General features: G+C 39.1%; 1 protein-coding gene across 3 annotated transcripts in view; it reads right to left on the reverse strand.

Moving 5' to 3' along the window:
• Window positions 1-327: 327 nt before the first annotated feature.
• Window positions 328-14,156, reverse strand: part of ACO1 (aconitase 1) — a 50,630-nt gene continuing 36,801 nt past the window's right edge. For all 3 annotated transcript variants that reach the window (XM_079330827.1, XM_079330826.1, XM_079330825.1), the window contains exons 8-21: window positions 13,175-13,346; window positions 12,650-12,750; window positions 11,551-11,667; window positions 11,058-11,217; window positions 7,723-7,858; window positions 7,142-7,226; window positions 6,712-6,868; window positions 6,036-6,160; window positions 5,174-5,278; window positions 4,357-4,499; window positions 2,775-2,922; window positions 2,243-2,365; window positions 1,178-1,363; window positions 328-467 (exon numbers count right to left, since the gene is read on the reverse strand). In XM_079330827.1, the coding sequence (XP_079186953.1) occupies window positions 354-467; window positions 1,178-1,363; window positions 2,243-2,365; window positions 2,775-2,922; window positions 4,357-4,499; window positions 5,174-5,278; window positions 6,036-6,160; window positions 6,712-6,868; window positions 7,142-7,226; window positions 7,723-7,858; window positions 11,058-11,217; window positions 11,551-11,667; window positions 12,650-12,750; window positions 13,175-13,346 (1,872 nt within the window). In that variant the 3' untranslated portion in view covers window positions 328-353. The remainder of the gene's footprint in view (window positions 468-1,177; window positions 1,364-2,242; window positions 2,366-2,774; window positions 2,923-4,356; window positions 4,500-5,173; window positions 5,279-6,035; window positions 6,161-6,711; window positions 6,869-7,141; window positions 7,227-7,722; window positions 7,859-11,057; window positions 11,218-11,550; window positions 11,668-12,649; window positions 12,751-13,174; window positions 13,347-14,156) is intronic.

Consider the following 14,156-nt stretch of genomic DNA (forward strand, 5'->3'; position numbering starts at 1 on the left):
TTAACTTCAGAGTCAAACTAAGTGGACCAAATACATGAAATCAGTATTGAATGGTTCTACAGATGCCGGCAGTATTTTAATGCTGTCAGACTTTTGCACTGTATTCTAAGGTAAGGCAAGCCAACTGCCATACAAAGCAGTTAATAAATGCTGTTTATTTTATATGGGTGTGTCCAGTTTCCTGGTACACAGAAAAATTCATCACTGTAAACAAGCCTTCTAATACAATCCATGGGAAAAAAATTGTTCACTTTATGGTTCACACTTCGAAATGCATGATTACTATGGTTTCATTGTGCTCAGAGGAAGCAGGCTTGTACCTGTACCTTTTTGCTTAATTTTTTTTATTTTTATTAGGATGCCATTTTCCGGATCATGTAGTTCAGAATGCCGCCATTGTGGAAGTAAGTGAGCTCCACATCAGTGTCAAATCTCATGATGGCACGGAAGGTTTTCCCAGTGTCCAGCTGTTAGGACAAAGAAAGTCATTCAAGCAGCAGAACCTTGCACATGTTACTTGACATCATGGTAAAATAAGGTCTACTAGGATAGTTTTGCTATCTTGAAAAATTGTGATAGAAAGCTAAAGTGAACAGACACCAGTGCTTCTATCCACACAAGCCTACAGGAAGCTGCTTGAGAGGAACATGGTTTTAATAACAAACAGGATGAAGTCTCATTGCATTTGCTGCTTCTTTTATAACTGAGAAATTTATAGTGGGCTTTGAGTGACTGGTCCAAAATACAGGATGGCTTTGTGTTAATTAAAATAGTTTGAGCATCCTGCTTTTATATCCTGTCATAGTAAATCATAGAATGGTTTGGGCTGGAATGGACATTAAGGATCACCTAGTTCAAACCCTCACTGTCATGGGCAGGGAACATTCCACTACAGAAAGTTGCTTAAAGCCTTGTCTACCCTGAACTTGAATCCTTCCAGGGAGAAGAAATCCACAGCTTCTCTGGGCAGCAGTTCCTTGTATCTAACCTAATTCTACCTCCTTCAGTTTAATCCCTATTAGAATAACTGTTTTAATCTCCTTCACCATCTCAATTCTTCTCCCTATTTTAAATGAATCTGACTGCCATATGACAGTCAGCTTACGTTTTGAAGAGGCAATTAATTTTGAGTAAAATTACAGTGATTCGGAAAATTCAACTCGTACGTGTCTCTCACCTTAATCTGGACATTCATCTGTGGTTTTAGATTTTCAGGAATGATAATAGTGTAACGCTCCCGTCCAGTGAGTCCTAAAGTTCCTGCATCCTCTCCAGGTAAATACTGCAGAGGAATCACTCCCATTCCTACTAGGTTGCTTCGATGAATTCTCTCATAGCTTTCAGCAAGCACAGCCTTGACACCCTGGGAAACACACAACAGGTTGAGTTATTTCATAGGTCAGAACAGTCTTTCTGTACTCATGAGAAGAAAATTGGTCCCTTCCGTTTCCTTTACCAGCTACTGGTAGAGTCAGCAGATCTGCTTTGACAGCAAACTGTCCAGGATGACTTGAGTGTACATAACTTTTTTGAGTCAGGCTTCTTTCAAAGAGATATGAAAGTTAATGTGTTTTCTCAGGAGTCCTGCATTTATTTTAACATGTCTTATTCAGAGCACCAGTTATTTCCATAACTCTTTCTAATTCAGTGTTGCCCTCCTATAAGCACCAGCATGCAGTTTAATTAATTTTGAAATTTTTACATGTTAATACATTTAACACAAAAACACTTAGCCAGAAAAAGACTCCAAAAATCTAGATTAACTTAAACACCAACTCTCGAAATTCTAACAATGCAAGAAAACATGGATCAGAGTTCTTGCTGTAAACAGTGTAAGACTGAACAAAGAAAGAAACAGATATTTCACTGCAGAACATGGTGAAGCCATGCTAAATTTAGGTTTCACTGATACTCTTCTCTTACACTTTCTAGTTTCCCTTATAAATGAGCTTAAGGAGGATGCTGAAAGCAGACCTATGGTTTATGGGGTTATGGAAAGTGGAAGTACTGGCCTTTCTAATGTGGATTTCTAGATGAAAATCAGTCAAGCCTTCAGTTTGGACAAGATCTATTAGTATTAAACAGCTTTTGCAGCTCTACTGTGGCTCTTGGAGGCAGCTTTCAAAATAGCTCTTGCTACCAAAAGTGAGAACAAGCCACCCAGGACTTGGTCATAAGCTGGTCTTACTGACAAATAAATGCACTGTTAATTTTGTCCTCCTAGTTTACTGTAGCCACTCACCAAGAGGAATGGTCCTTTAGCAGCCCAGTCTCTGGAACTTCCTGTACCATATTCCTTCCCAGCCAGCACAATCAGAGGATGACCAGCCTGCTTGTATCTTTCTGCAGCATCAAACACGTCCAGCTGGAATAAAAATGCCAAATATTTTGTAAAGCTTTTTGCGAGTGGAAGCACAGTTCCAAAGAAAGGAGGGGAAAAAGGTGTCCCCACATAAACAATTGAAACCCATAACTTCCACCAAGCAGCACTTTAAGGATATTGACCATACAGCACTTTGAGTCTGATCTCACTCCCAAAAAAACCTTGCATCTTATTCTTGTGCTTTTACAGTGGTTACACTCTCCACTGATATGCCTGAAGGCACCACATTGCATAGGTACATGTAACTGCTTCCCTGAGTCAGCTCCTGCTCCCCCAATTAGCTTTACTTAAAAGGTACTGAAGTAAATTGCCTAACCTGGTAAGAAGTAAAGCCAGCACTAATCCAATCTGTTGTCAGTGAGCCACAGTTTAGAGTTGTATGGGTACTTACAGTTTCTCCAGAAGGAAAATGGATTGTCTGAGGCCCTTGTTTGTCAATAAACTTGTTGACCAAGCGAATGTTTGCAAATGTCCCTCTGGCCATGACAGCATCATTCCCTCTGCGGGAGCCATAAGAATTGAACTCTCTAGGAGTCAAGCTATTAAGGGAAAAGAAAAAAGGAAACTGTGTGGGTTTTAGATTAAAAGCACTCTGCTCTTAAAAAGAGAAAGTAATAAACTGGTGTTTCTGAGGCAGGTATGTATGTAGTTCCCACCCTGGCAGAAGCATCCAGTTAGCCAATACTTCTCCTCTGAGATGCTTTGAAGGAAAAAAAAAAGTTATTTACAAATAGGTATGGTTTGTCAGAAAAAGCAGCTTCTACAATATTCTCAACTCCGGCCCTAGAAAACTGCACATCTGACAGTGATGCAAGGATATAATTCACATTAAGTCAGCAGATGCAACACAATTTTTTCTTAACAGTTGGTTAAGTTGGTGCCTGAAGATCCTCATTATTTATACTACTATAATGTCTAGAACAAAGGCAGAACACTGTGCTAAATATCTAAAAGGCAGCAAGAATCTCTGCTGCAAGTTAGAACTACAGAAGAAAAATTTCACTTGCAAACAGGAATATTAGAATGAGACGACACTCCAGCCTAACCGGCAAACAAAACATGCACTGGAATGTGACAGAAAATTAGACTGTTTGCATTGGGCTACATCCAAACTGCAGCCATGACATACAACATCTGTTTTGTAATGCCTGAAGGACTATTCAGATTTCCAAGTAACTGATAGCTGGGGGTCAAGAGAGTCCACAGTAGTTGGTCTTCAGTATATTACACTGTTTTAATCCATTCTCTTTCCAAAATTATTAGGTCTAGCGAATTACGACTTTCCTTTTTTTTATGTCAGTGCTGCTGCTCAAAACACCACTGAAGTTGTAAGAAGTGCTAAATTAGAGAATAAAAGCCTTATATTACCTGTGAAGTCTGAATAGGTCAGCTTGGTAAGTCCTAGTCTTGCCTTAAGGTGAACCCTAACTACTAAACTGACAGACTGGCCATAGAAAAATATGAATATTTTACAGGAGATTGTATTCCAATCAGAGTAGATTTGCCAGTTATTGCAGCTGCACTGAAACCTAAACTTCTGGATGTTCTGCAGTGCCTAAGAGCCCAGTATGTGAAATAGTTGCACATGCTAGAAGAAATGAATATAAAATCAGTTTTTGGCACTAACAAAAATGGTCATTTTGCTTTGATAGGGAGACAAACCTTGATTATCTTATTTAAGAATAAATGTATAGGCTAGTTTTTGCAGTAAGTCATCTTCTTTCCCTATTTACATAAAAAGGTCTTTAGCTCTATAGTGGTAACACTTAGTGTTACACTTAGTGAGAGCTGCTGAAGCAGCAGAAAGAGAAATGCTTTTCTTTCTTAATTTATATGTTGTCCAGGCAGCTGTAAAGGTATTCAAGTGTACACAGACAGAAAGTATGTGTGCAGGTAACATGGTGTATATAGTTGTGTAGTTGTGGTTTGTTTTCTCTTCCCAGTGTATGACAAGAACAAGAAGCAGTGCTTACCCTCTGCTGGTCAAATAACGGGCTGCAGGACTATTTCGGGCTATGTTCCCAGCTGGAGATATGTGGTCAGTTGTCACAGAATCCCCAAAACTCAACAGGACATAAGCATCTTCTATTGTTTTTGGGGCCTGAAGAGCCAAAGTCTAAACCATCATAAATACAAACAAAAAAATTAACATATGAAAAATAATTCCTTTACCTTTCTCAAAAAACTGCAAATTGCAAAATAAACTCTCCCTTTTTGTACAAGTTATGAGAAAGAAAAAGCCTAACACTATTAAAATGTTTATGTTTTTGAACAAATATGATGCCCTGGCTGTCTGCCAGCCTGTTCATGCATGAAGAAAATAGAGAAGACAAAAAAACCATACAGGGCTTTCTGTGATACACGCATGAAAATCGAGGATTCCCACATATGTGCATGCATTAAAATCTCCATTTACTTCTAAATGGCACTGAATTAGCAAACCAAACCCTGAACTATTTGGTGCAATATGAATGCAGGCAGAACAGAGCATTTCATTTCCTGTTCTTTTTCTTTACTTGCTTTGTGACTATTTAGAAGTATTTCAACTTAAAAGAAAAAGGAGACTTTTCAAAAGCCCTGAAGTGAAAGGGAATCCTTACAGTTTTGAGTTTCACTCATGCCTTTGTATTAAAATGAACACAACACTGCAGTTCTAACATTTAAGAACCAAGACCTCAATAGGCTTTTATGAATCCTCTCAGGCCCCTTGAAGTGGCTTTACTTCACCCTCAATATGAGTCTAGATCACTGCACACTTTGGCTTGATTCAAAGGGGAAGCACATACGTACCAGACCATCAAAGAAAGGAGGAGACTTGATATAAGTAGATTTGGGATTCCAAGTATAGAGTTTATCTGAAGGAGCATCTAAAGCATTCCAGGCTTTGTTTACCGTCTGAAAAACACAAAATCCTTTCATTGATTTCTAAGTTTTCAGAAGCAACATGAATTACTTCAAAATCCAGCCAGAATTACAAATTTGACTTTAGCAAGAGCCTCATTACTTCTTAAGAGTACTTTGGAAAATGCACGTAACAATCAACATTATGTTGGAGGTGTTTTTAAAATAATTCTATCTTGTAAAAGATTTAGGAAAATCCTCACTTCATTACGAAAGAAGAGGCATTCATCCTATTTTCTGAGAATAACCTGTATTATGTACACATTATGTAACACTTTATAATTCTTTATTGTATCTGTAAGTAATCTTAAGAAATTTCCCTAACATCAAAAACATATGAATATTTTGTTCCAACACTTGAGAAAGATTTGCAGGAAGACATTAGCAAGTAATGTCTTTTTTATGATACCACTCCTATAAGTTAATGTAAATTTATTTTATATCAGCTGAAAAAAAATTAAACATCTGTGAAGCTGGAATATTCCACCTTCTAGTATCAGCTGGGGATGGCTGAAAACACATCATCTACATGTTACATTAAAAATATTGTAAAGAGCAGTTTTCAAAGCATGACTGTCTGAAAAAACGGATTAATTATCCAGAAGATTTTTTTACAAAAAACCTGATCTGTCAGAACAAAAGCAAAACCTAGAGATGAAAAAGGTTCATTTTATTATCATGATCATCTTATTTAATATCTTCAGAATAGCATAGTACATCAATCAAACTACTGCCAAGAGAATTAATTCACCTCTATTTTTCCATAGACCTCCTTGAACATCCCAGGAATAACAAATTGACGCTCAACAGCCTGAATCTCATTTCTTGTTGGCCAGATATCTTTCAGGAAAATCTTCTTCCCTGAAGCATTTACTCCTGCATAAAATGGTATTGTCAATTGTATGGCATAAATTTTTCATTACGAAGAAAGAAAATAAAGAAGAAAGAAAGAATACCACTGTATTCTTTGGCTATGACTTGTAACACTCACAAGACACGCTTTATCTCACTTACAAGGGTCTGACAGAAAAGTGTGTCACAAAGTTGGTAGTATCTGTACATAACCCTCCTTTTGTGACTTCCAATTACCTTCTGGAATAATTTACAGAACCATTTATGTTGGAAAGGATCTTTGAAGGTTGTATGCACTTAGAAAATCTACCAACTGAGGCTGGCTCTTGAAAGACTATCAACCATATAACATATAACCAAAAATATGACCCAGTGGAATTAGGGGGAAGCCAAGCCTGAGCATTATTCTTTCTCCATCATACTGACTCCTTGTTACCCTGACTCTTAACAATTGCATAATTTGCCTCCCAGAGGTACTCGATACTTTAAAGCACTTCCCTAGGACGAATGTTTCTGAAGTGTTTAATTCCAAACAGTTTAGTGCTGTGAAAAGAAGCACCCCAACACCGTCTCACCTAAAGGCTCTTTCTCAAAGTCGATCCGGATGGTGCCTGCAATTGCATAGGCTATCACCAGAGGCGGGGAGGCCAGGTAGTTAGCACGGGTGTTGGGATGAACACGCCCTTCAAAATTCCTATTGCCAGACAACACGCCCACTGCCACAAGGTCTCCCTGTAAGATGGAGTTTGAGACAAAGATATGTCAGGTGTGTGCAGATTCCACACACACAGCAAGTCTGCAGAGCCTCACCGCACTGCAAAACAATGACTAGTCACAGAACGGTCTTCTGAACAGCCCCAAAACATTCCCCACAGGAAACAGAATATAGACTGAGTTTACTTTGTACAGAGCTGAGAAGAGTCAACAGACAGTATAATGGAGCTCAGAACAGCACACAGCAGAGAACAGCTTACATAAATGAGCTGCACAGGAAAAATTGCATACCTGTGTAATGGCCTCAACAACAGACTCTGGTAGGGGTCCACTATTGCCAATACATGTCATACAGCCATAACCCACCACATCAAACCTATACAAAGAACAAAATAATAGTAAACAAAAAGTTACCTTGGAGCAAGACATTTAACCATTCAGCAGCTGGTAATTGTTACTTTCAGGAGAAGTACTTCTTTAACAAATTAAATGCTGCTGAGAACACCATTTTTTAAATGCTCTCTTTTTACCATTGCAGGGACTGTCCATGCACACAGAATGGTAAATGTGTGCATGGACAGCAAGAGAAATTATAATATAGTATGATTTACACGGTTTCAAAACAATTAGTCTTGAAAATAACCCATTTTCCTGCTTAAGAACATAAGTATTCAAGAAGTTACAGCAGGCCTTCAGCACTGGTACAAAGCCAGCCAGCCCAGAAGCAATGTGTTCACTCACGCAGGATCGCACCATAAGGTACCTGCAATATCTTTTAAGCTGTACAGAGAAATAGTTATTCTATTGCATCACTTGCTGACAATGCTTTTAGTTAAGCAGCCATAGGACAGCAGTAAGAAAAGCACTCCTACCCTAGTTGAGAAAGGTATGGCATAACTCCACTCTCCCTCAGATAGTAAGTGACGACCCCACTTCCTGGGGACAGGCTAGTTTTAATGTACGGCTTCACTGTCAAACCAGCTTCAACAGCTTTCTTAGCAAGTAATCCTGAAAAATACAGATGATAGTTGCAGATTTTCCTGGAAGTAAGACAGTTTAGTGGATAAGCATGTTAAGAGAAGTACCACTAAATAACTGGGAACAGAAAAGGCACCACCAACGAAATGGTACAATTTTGAGCCAACAGCACTGATTTCATGATAAACAGCTAGAGGACAAGTGCTCTGTTGAACTGTAGATCCAGCCTGCAATTTCTGCTCCACAACTAGAAAGTTGATGGAAGAAGTTGCATTCAGAAAGATGCACTCACTGGAGCAGCAAGTAGACATTCAAAATTCAGAGCACTATGTAGTAAGACAAATATCTCACAAAAAAAGCAATGAAAAACTGCTGAGTTCCCACTTACTGTGGTCCAGTAACCCAGGGAAGAAAGAACTGCCAACATAGGACTTGCAGCCCTCAGGAGCAGAAGGCTATAAGAGCCAACACTGGCCCTTGCCACAAACAAGCCTTCTCACAATCCACAGCTTGTTGCACAAGTGCTGTTTTACCACTCCTGGATTAGTAATATGCATAGAGATATTTCAGTGCAACGTGTTACTAGACACACATTTACTCTGAACTCCTTCCTTTGAAATTAATTGACCATACACCGATGAATGCACAGAAAACAAGTTCTCTCTAGTTCTTTTCCATGATGAACATAAAAGAAGCAGTAGATAGGCAAACTATGCACAACTTCACATTCCCTTGCTGCATTTTCCCCCTCACACATGACATGCATTTAGATATGAAAACAGACATAAGCTGTACTTTGATGCACCATTATCTCCCACATGAAGATGTCATCGAACTATTTAGTCCTTGTCAGCTCTCTAGCAGCTCTGTTATACATGTCCTGGACCATGACACTAAAGTGTTGTGTGAAATGGCCTACACACATGAACTTAGAGAATCAGTCCTATTCCTGAAATCACTGAGGTTCCTTAGGTACTAGAGAAATGTGCAGAAACTGGAGCTCTGGGATACTTCCGCAAATGAGCCCAAGAACAAATCCTAGATTATCCTAGGAACTGAGAGTTTGACAGCTTGTTTGAAAGCATTGGCTTCTGTCTTGCTGCTCATACCAGTTCTGAAAAGACAGCACAGTCAAACTCTCAAAGCTGGCAAGAAAATGCCAGAACTTTAGTTCCTCTGAGCAACCTTAATCCAACACCTTTGTAAAGGCAGATTAGGCTGCCATAGTTCCTACAGCACACACTCACTATCCCCACAGACACACAGCGCCTGCTTAGTGCACAGAATATGTAACAGTAGTTTAAAACAACTGGTCATAGCCTGGATTATTTTAGCCTGGTTACTTATTTGGAAACACTGTATGTTTATTACTTTCACTTGAAACATCATCCTGAAAGCCAAATTGTTGTGTTTCTTGTGGGTATCTCAGAGGTTCTCAACACTGCTGTGTACTAAATGTTATCAGAGATTGGCAGAATTACTTCTTCCTTCCTTGTCAAGGTCAAAACATAAATGCTGCTAAACAGAAAGGTGGCAAAGGTGAGAGTAGCAACTAAATCTGAGCGCATACACCAAGATCCTTAGGACAACATTCTTCATGGTGCTGTGCATTACATAGTGACTGCCACTCAAAGTACCAACTTTATTCGTATCTGCAGAGCATTTTGCACTTTAAACCTACAGAGCTATTAAGTCAAGACAGTTGAAAGATCATTATCCCTACTGCCTCAGAGAAGGTTAAAAATGCATGTCATTAGCCCAGGAGTCAAACACTGGAGAACATGATACTGAACAGGCACAACTGAGGGATTCACCCACCTAGAACTAAGGAAATAGACAAAGCAAACAGAGCCTGCCTGGAGAAAACCTGATTCTTGATTCTGGGAAAAAAGAAATACAGCTCTGTTTCTGTGATAATGCAGAAGGGACCTGAGGAATGGACCTGTTAAGGGCAAGTGGATTGGGACACCTTGTCCAATTCTGCTCCTCTCAAAGAGGTAAGAAAACAAGCAGGCCTCTCCTCTGCTTCCCTTTTGCCCCACATCTTAGTTTATGATGGACTTTGAACCTGTTTCTAGAATTTAAAAGACCTTTGAGCTGAGAGAAGGGTGAACTGCTGTAAGATGTAAAGTATGCAAAGACAGATGCTAGTCTAAAAACAGGTGATAAGTATCACATCAAAAAGTCAAACACAAAGTGACTGTTGACAGACTCTTTGCAACCCAAAAGTTTCCTAACACAACACAGGAATAAAGACAAATTATATTACTTTAACGAGGAAGTAATTGTCACTGGTGAAGGGCCTTTGTACTGCCCATTGGACATCCCTTCTGACCTTTGTAGGAATAAAGTCTGCATTTCATGAACAGTCAGACAAACTACTAAGCCTTTATGTAGCAATGATCCTACAGTGACAGATATCATCTATGTATATGTTGGCAGAGGAGAGAAAGAAGTATGTAAACATGTAGCCAAGCACCCAGGAAACTGGGCCAAACTTGTCCAGTATAGACTGAACCCTTTGAGATGACACTCTTCATTCCTATTTTGTTGCCAGAAGCACACATTAGGAATGACAAATTTTCTGCCCAGACTAGTCACATTGAAAACGAACAATGTCCTGACCTGAAATTTTACACAACCAAGTCAGACTATCTGTTCTGTAGTGGTGCATACCAAGCTCACCTCTGGCATCCTCTTGGATGCAGTTAAGATGCAAATGAAAAGGCTCTGAAAGCTGGCAATCCCTGAGAATATAATTCTTCCTCTATTCACACCTACCATGCCCCCAGACTCCTGTAACAACTTTAAAGAGCAACCTCTAGCTAAATGTGTGTTTTTCACTCTGCTGACAGATCAGAGCACCTTCAGACTTGCCCCAAAAGACCATTCTTAACTGTCTCTCTTCTGGCTTTGACTTTCAAAAGCCTCTTCTTAGCTCTATATACCAGCTTCTGTGCATTTGGAAAAGTGTCAGAAGTGTTGGTTAATTAAGTTTCAGCTTGCCTTATAGAAAAGACAGAGCAGGAAAGAATACATTTTGGTCAACTTACACTTCTAGCTACCATTTGACAAGTCCTTCTGCTACCCTTAGAAACTAAGCTCAGTTTTAGCACTCCAAATGACAAAACCAGCACTGTACACGTTGAATTACATCAGTGTTGTTGTCTTTAGGACACACATCCAGAGCCATGGAAGAAAACACTGCACATTAGGCAAATCAGCTTACCTGCACCCAGCATAACTGAGGGGTTACTGGTGTTTGTACAGCTTGTAATGGCAGCAATCACTACTGAACCATGAGCAAGCTCGAAATCATGGCCCTCAAAATTAAATTTGACTAGGTTGTTGTGTCGGTCTGGGGCAATTTGGAATCCCTTGAATCCTTGCTGTAGAAGGAGAAAATAAGAATCAAAAGGAGTAGTTAACAAACATTTTGACTGAACATTAGTATGGGCTGTTTTTTCACCAATGAGAAGCATTGTTAGGCCTAAGATCACAAAGAAATATCACTCCAATAGGACACTTTCATGGAAGAGAAGTAACACCCCAATTTTAAACTACCTATTGCTTCTGTCACCTTTGCAACTGCAGTCAAATATCTTCATTTATTTTTCACCAGGCAAACAAACAACACACAACCCCAGAGCATAGCTCCTGAACACCAGATAGCTTTTAGAAGCACACACTAGTTTGTTTACCCAAATGTTCCCAGTTCTTACCTTGGCTCCCAGACAAGTCTCAAAGTCCTTCTTCATATCTGACACAGCAACTTTGTCCTGAGGTCTTTTTGGTCCACTGCAGCAAGGTACAACAGTATGGAGATCCAACTCAACAACCTGTTCAAGATAAACAGAGAGTGGGTGGGCACTGCCTGGTAGGTTGAAGCCAGGTAAACCACAGATATGCTTACCTCTGCTGTTGAATCAATGCCAAATCTGCACACCATTATTTGCAGAAATTATTGAAGACACATGAGAATGGGAAGATCAGAAGAAAAGGAACACTTCTAATTTTAGATGCTGCCAGCTCACTGGTATGGCTATCAAAAGTACTGAAGTTACTAAAAAGCCCAATGTAAATAAAGCATCCAAGCATTATAAATTATTTCTTAATTTGTCATTTCATATGCTAGAAGCAGATTAAAAAATGATGTGAAGAAATATTGGTACTGAAACCAAAAAGTTGACTACAAGTCAAAAGCAGACTGTTCATCTACTCCTCACCCATTTTCCAACTTTGTTTTCATAATGTGCTACATCCTTTCAAATTTTTAAGATTTTTAAATAAACACAAGTTACAAAAAAAAATTTTACAGTACAGAAAACCAGGGGTGTTCTTGAATTTTCTGGGCACAGAATGAGATCTTAATTTTCTTGCACAGAAAATTACTTGTGTGCTCTGTGGTTATCACACAGGAATTCTAAGGCTCCTGATTGACAAAGTAAAATAGCTGACTGAACAGAGAAAGAGTAAAACTGCAAACAAGGCTTACACATAACAGCCACATTACCTCCATAGCTACACTTCAGATTGTCCTTCAATCTGGAAGGACTTCTCAAAGCTCCATAGAACAAACTGCAGAATCTGCACCAGCTAGAGGTGGGTTGAGAGCCAATCTATACCTACATCCAAGTATTCACACCTGAAGAGCCAGCTGATTCATTACACTGCGCCCTAAAATAAGACAGCTGTGCAGACCAAACCAAAGGACAAGAAATCCTTTGACTATTTCTTAGTTTCTGCTAAAAACAGACAACTGTTACAACAAAAGAGGACAGAGCATAAAGCAAGGAGCCAGAAGACAGAGTAATTTCTAACCTGTGTGAAGTCTGGATCCTGAGAGGAGTTCTGGAAATCTCTTAGCATTCCCACAGCCTCAAGATACCTTTTTGTGTACATAACCTTCTCTTTGTCACGGCCTAAAATGAAAGCCAGATACAGCAAAACCAAAATGCAAGTGAAAAGGAGGAACCACCAACTGACAGAACAAGAAAAAGTGCATAACAGGCACACTGTCAATAGCACTAAAAGACCCTTTCAAGAGAAATATTAGAAAAACAAACCAATTGAGCAGACTTAGTGGATTTTGCAGAACAAAATCTTAGGTTCTTATTCTATTGTCTGGACAATGTAAATTCTGATTTTTGGTAGGCTGCTAAAAGTCTAACACTCAGCTCTCCTTAAACATACAAACTAAGTGCAAGTACCAGCCTCAATAAGCAAGTATGAATTTAAAAAATGAACTGAAGTTCGGAAGGCTTCGCCTGATTTAATCCCACTGTTAATGTCAAATAGACCTGGAGTCCTTTCAAGTCCCCTTAACTTGTGGTTTCTCATACTCACCAGTTTGTATCAGGTACCCAATGCTAATATCATCCACTGGGAAATAGGCAGCTGTTGCTCCATACTCTGGACACATATTGGCAATGGTGGCTCGGTCAGCAATGGACAGATGGGCAACACCAGGACCAAAAAATTCCACAAATTTACCCACAACTCCAACTTGGCGAAGATGCTGTTATAAAAATACAGTGCCTGTATCATTGTTATGTGTCAAATGACATGAGCATGCCTGTTATGAAATCCAGCTTTTGACTCAGAGAAATCTCTTGTGAACATTTCAACAGCCAGGAAACCAGGAAGCTTTTGTTTAACTAAATTATGAAGATGAGGACACAGAGATGCAAAGTTTTGATAACAAAGTACAACATAGTACAATATTTCTTCTAAAACTTACTTTTCCTTTCATTTAAACTAGACTATCTTACAACTGCATTTTTCTCAACATGATATTCTATGAGGAGGAGAATTGTGTGGGGAGTCTTCAGACAGCAAACCCAGGAAAATGGAAAAACAGGGAGATCCAACTGCACAAGTACATGAGTCACACTGAACACACAATATCTGAATAAAATAATGAAAAAAGTTGGTTTTCCCCATCTGAAGGTGTCTCTGTAGACAGCATTCCGTGATGAACTTCTGTGCCAGATTTCTGACTTCCAACAACACTAATACTGACCCAGTAATGCTTTTAATTCAGTGACAACGCACAGAATGAGTAAACATATTATGAATATATGACATGAGTCAAACACCTGCACATGAAAGAAATCAGACTGTGGTTACTGTTTGGTTTCCAGCTTTTATATGGCCTTATTTTAAGTGGTGACTTCAAAAAGAAGTCATCAGGTTTTTTTTGAGGCAGAGGAAAAAGCACTGTTGCTTCAAAACAGTGCTGAATTCCAAAATATCTCAACATTATTTTGTGTGGTTTTTGGGAAACATTTTTGCCTAGAAAATTGTCCTTAATGATCTGATTCCAATC

Source organism: Erithacus rubecula, assembly GCF_903797595.1.
Source record: "Erithacus rubecula genome assembly, contig: SUPER_Z_unloc_1, whole genome shotgun sequence".
Lineage (NCBI taxonomy): Eukaryota > Metazoa > Chordata > Aves > Passeriformes > Muscicapidae > Erithacus > Erithacus rubecula.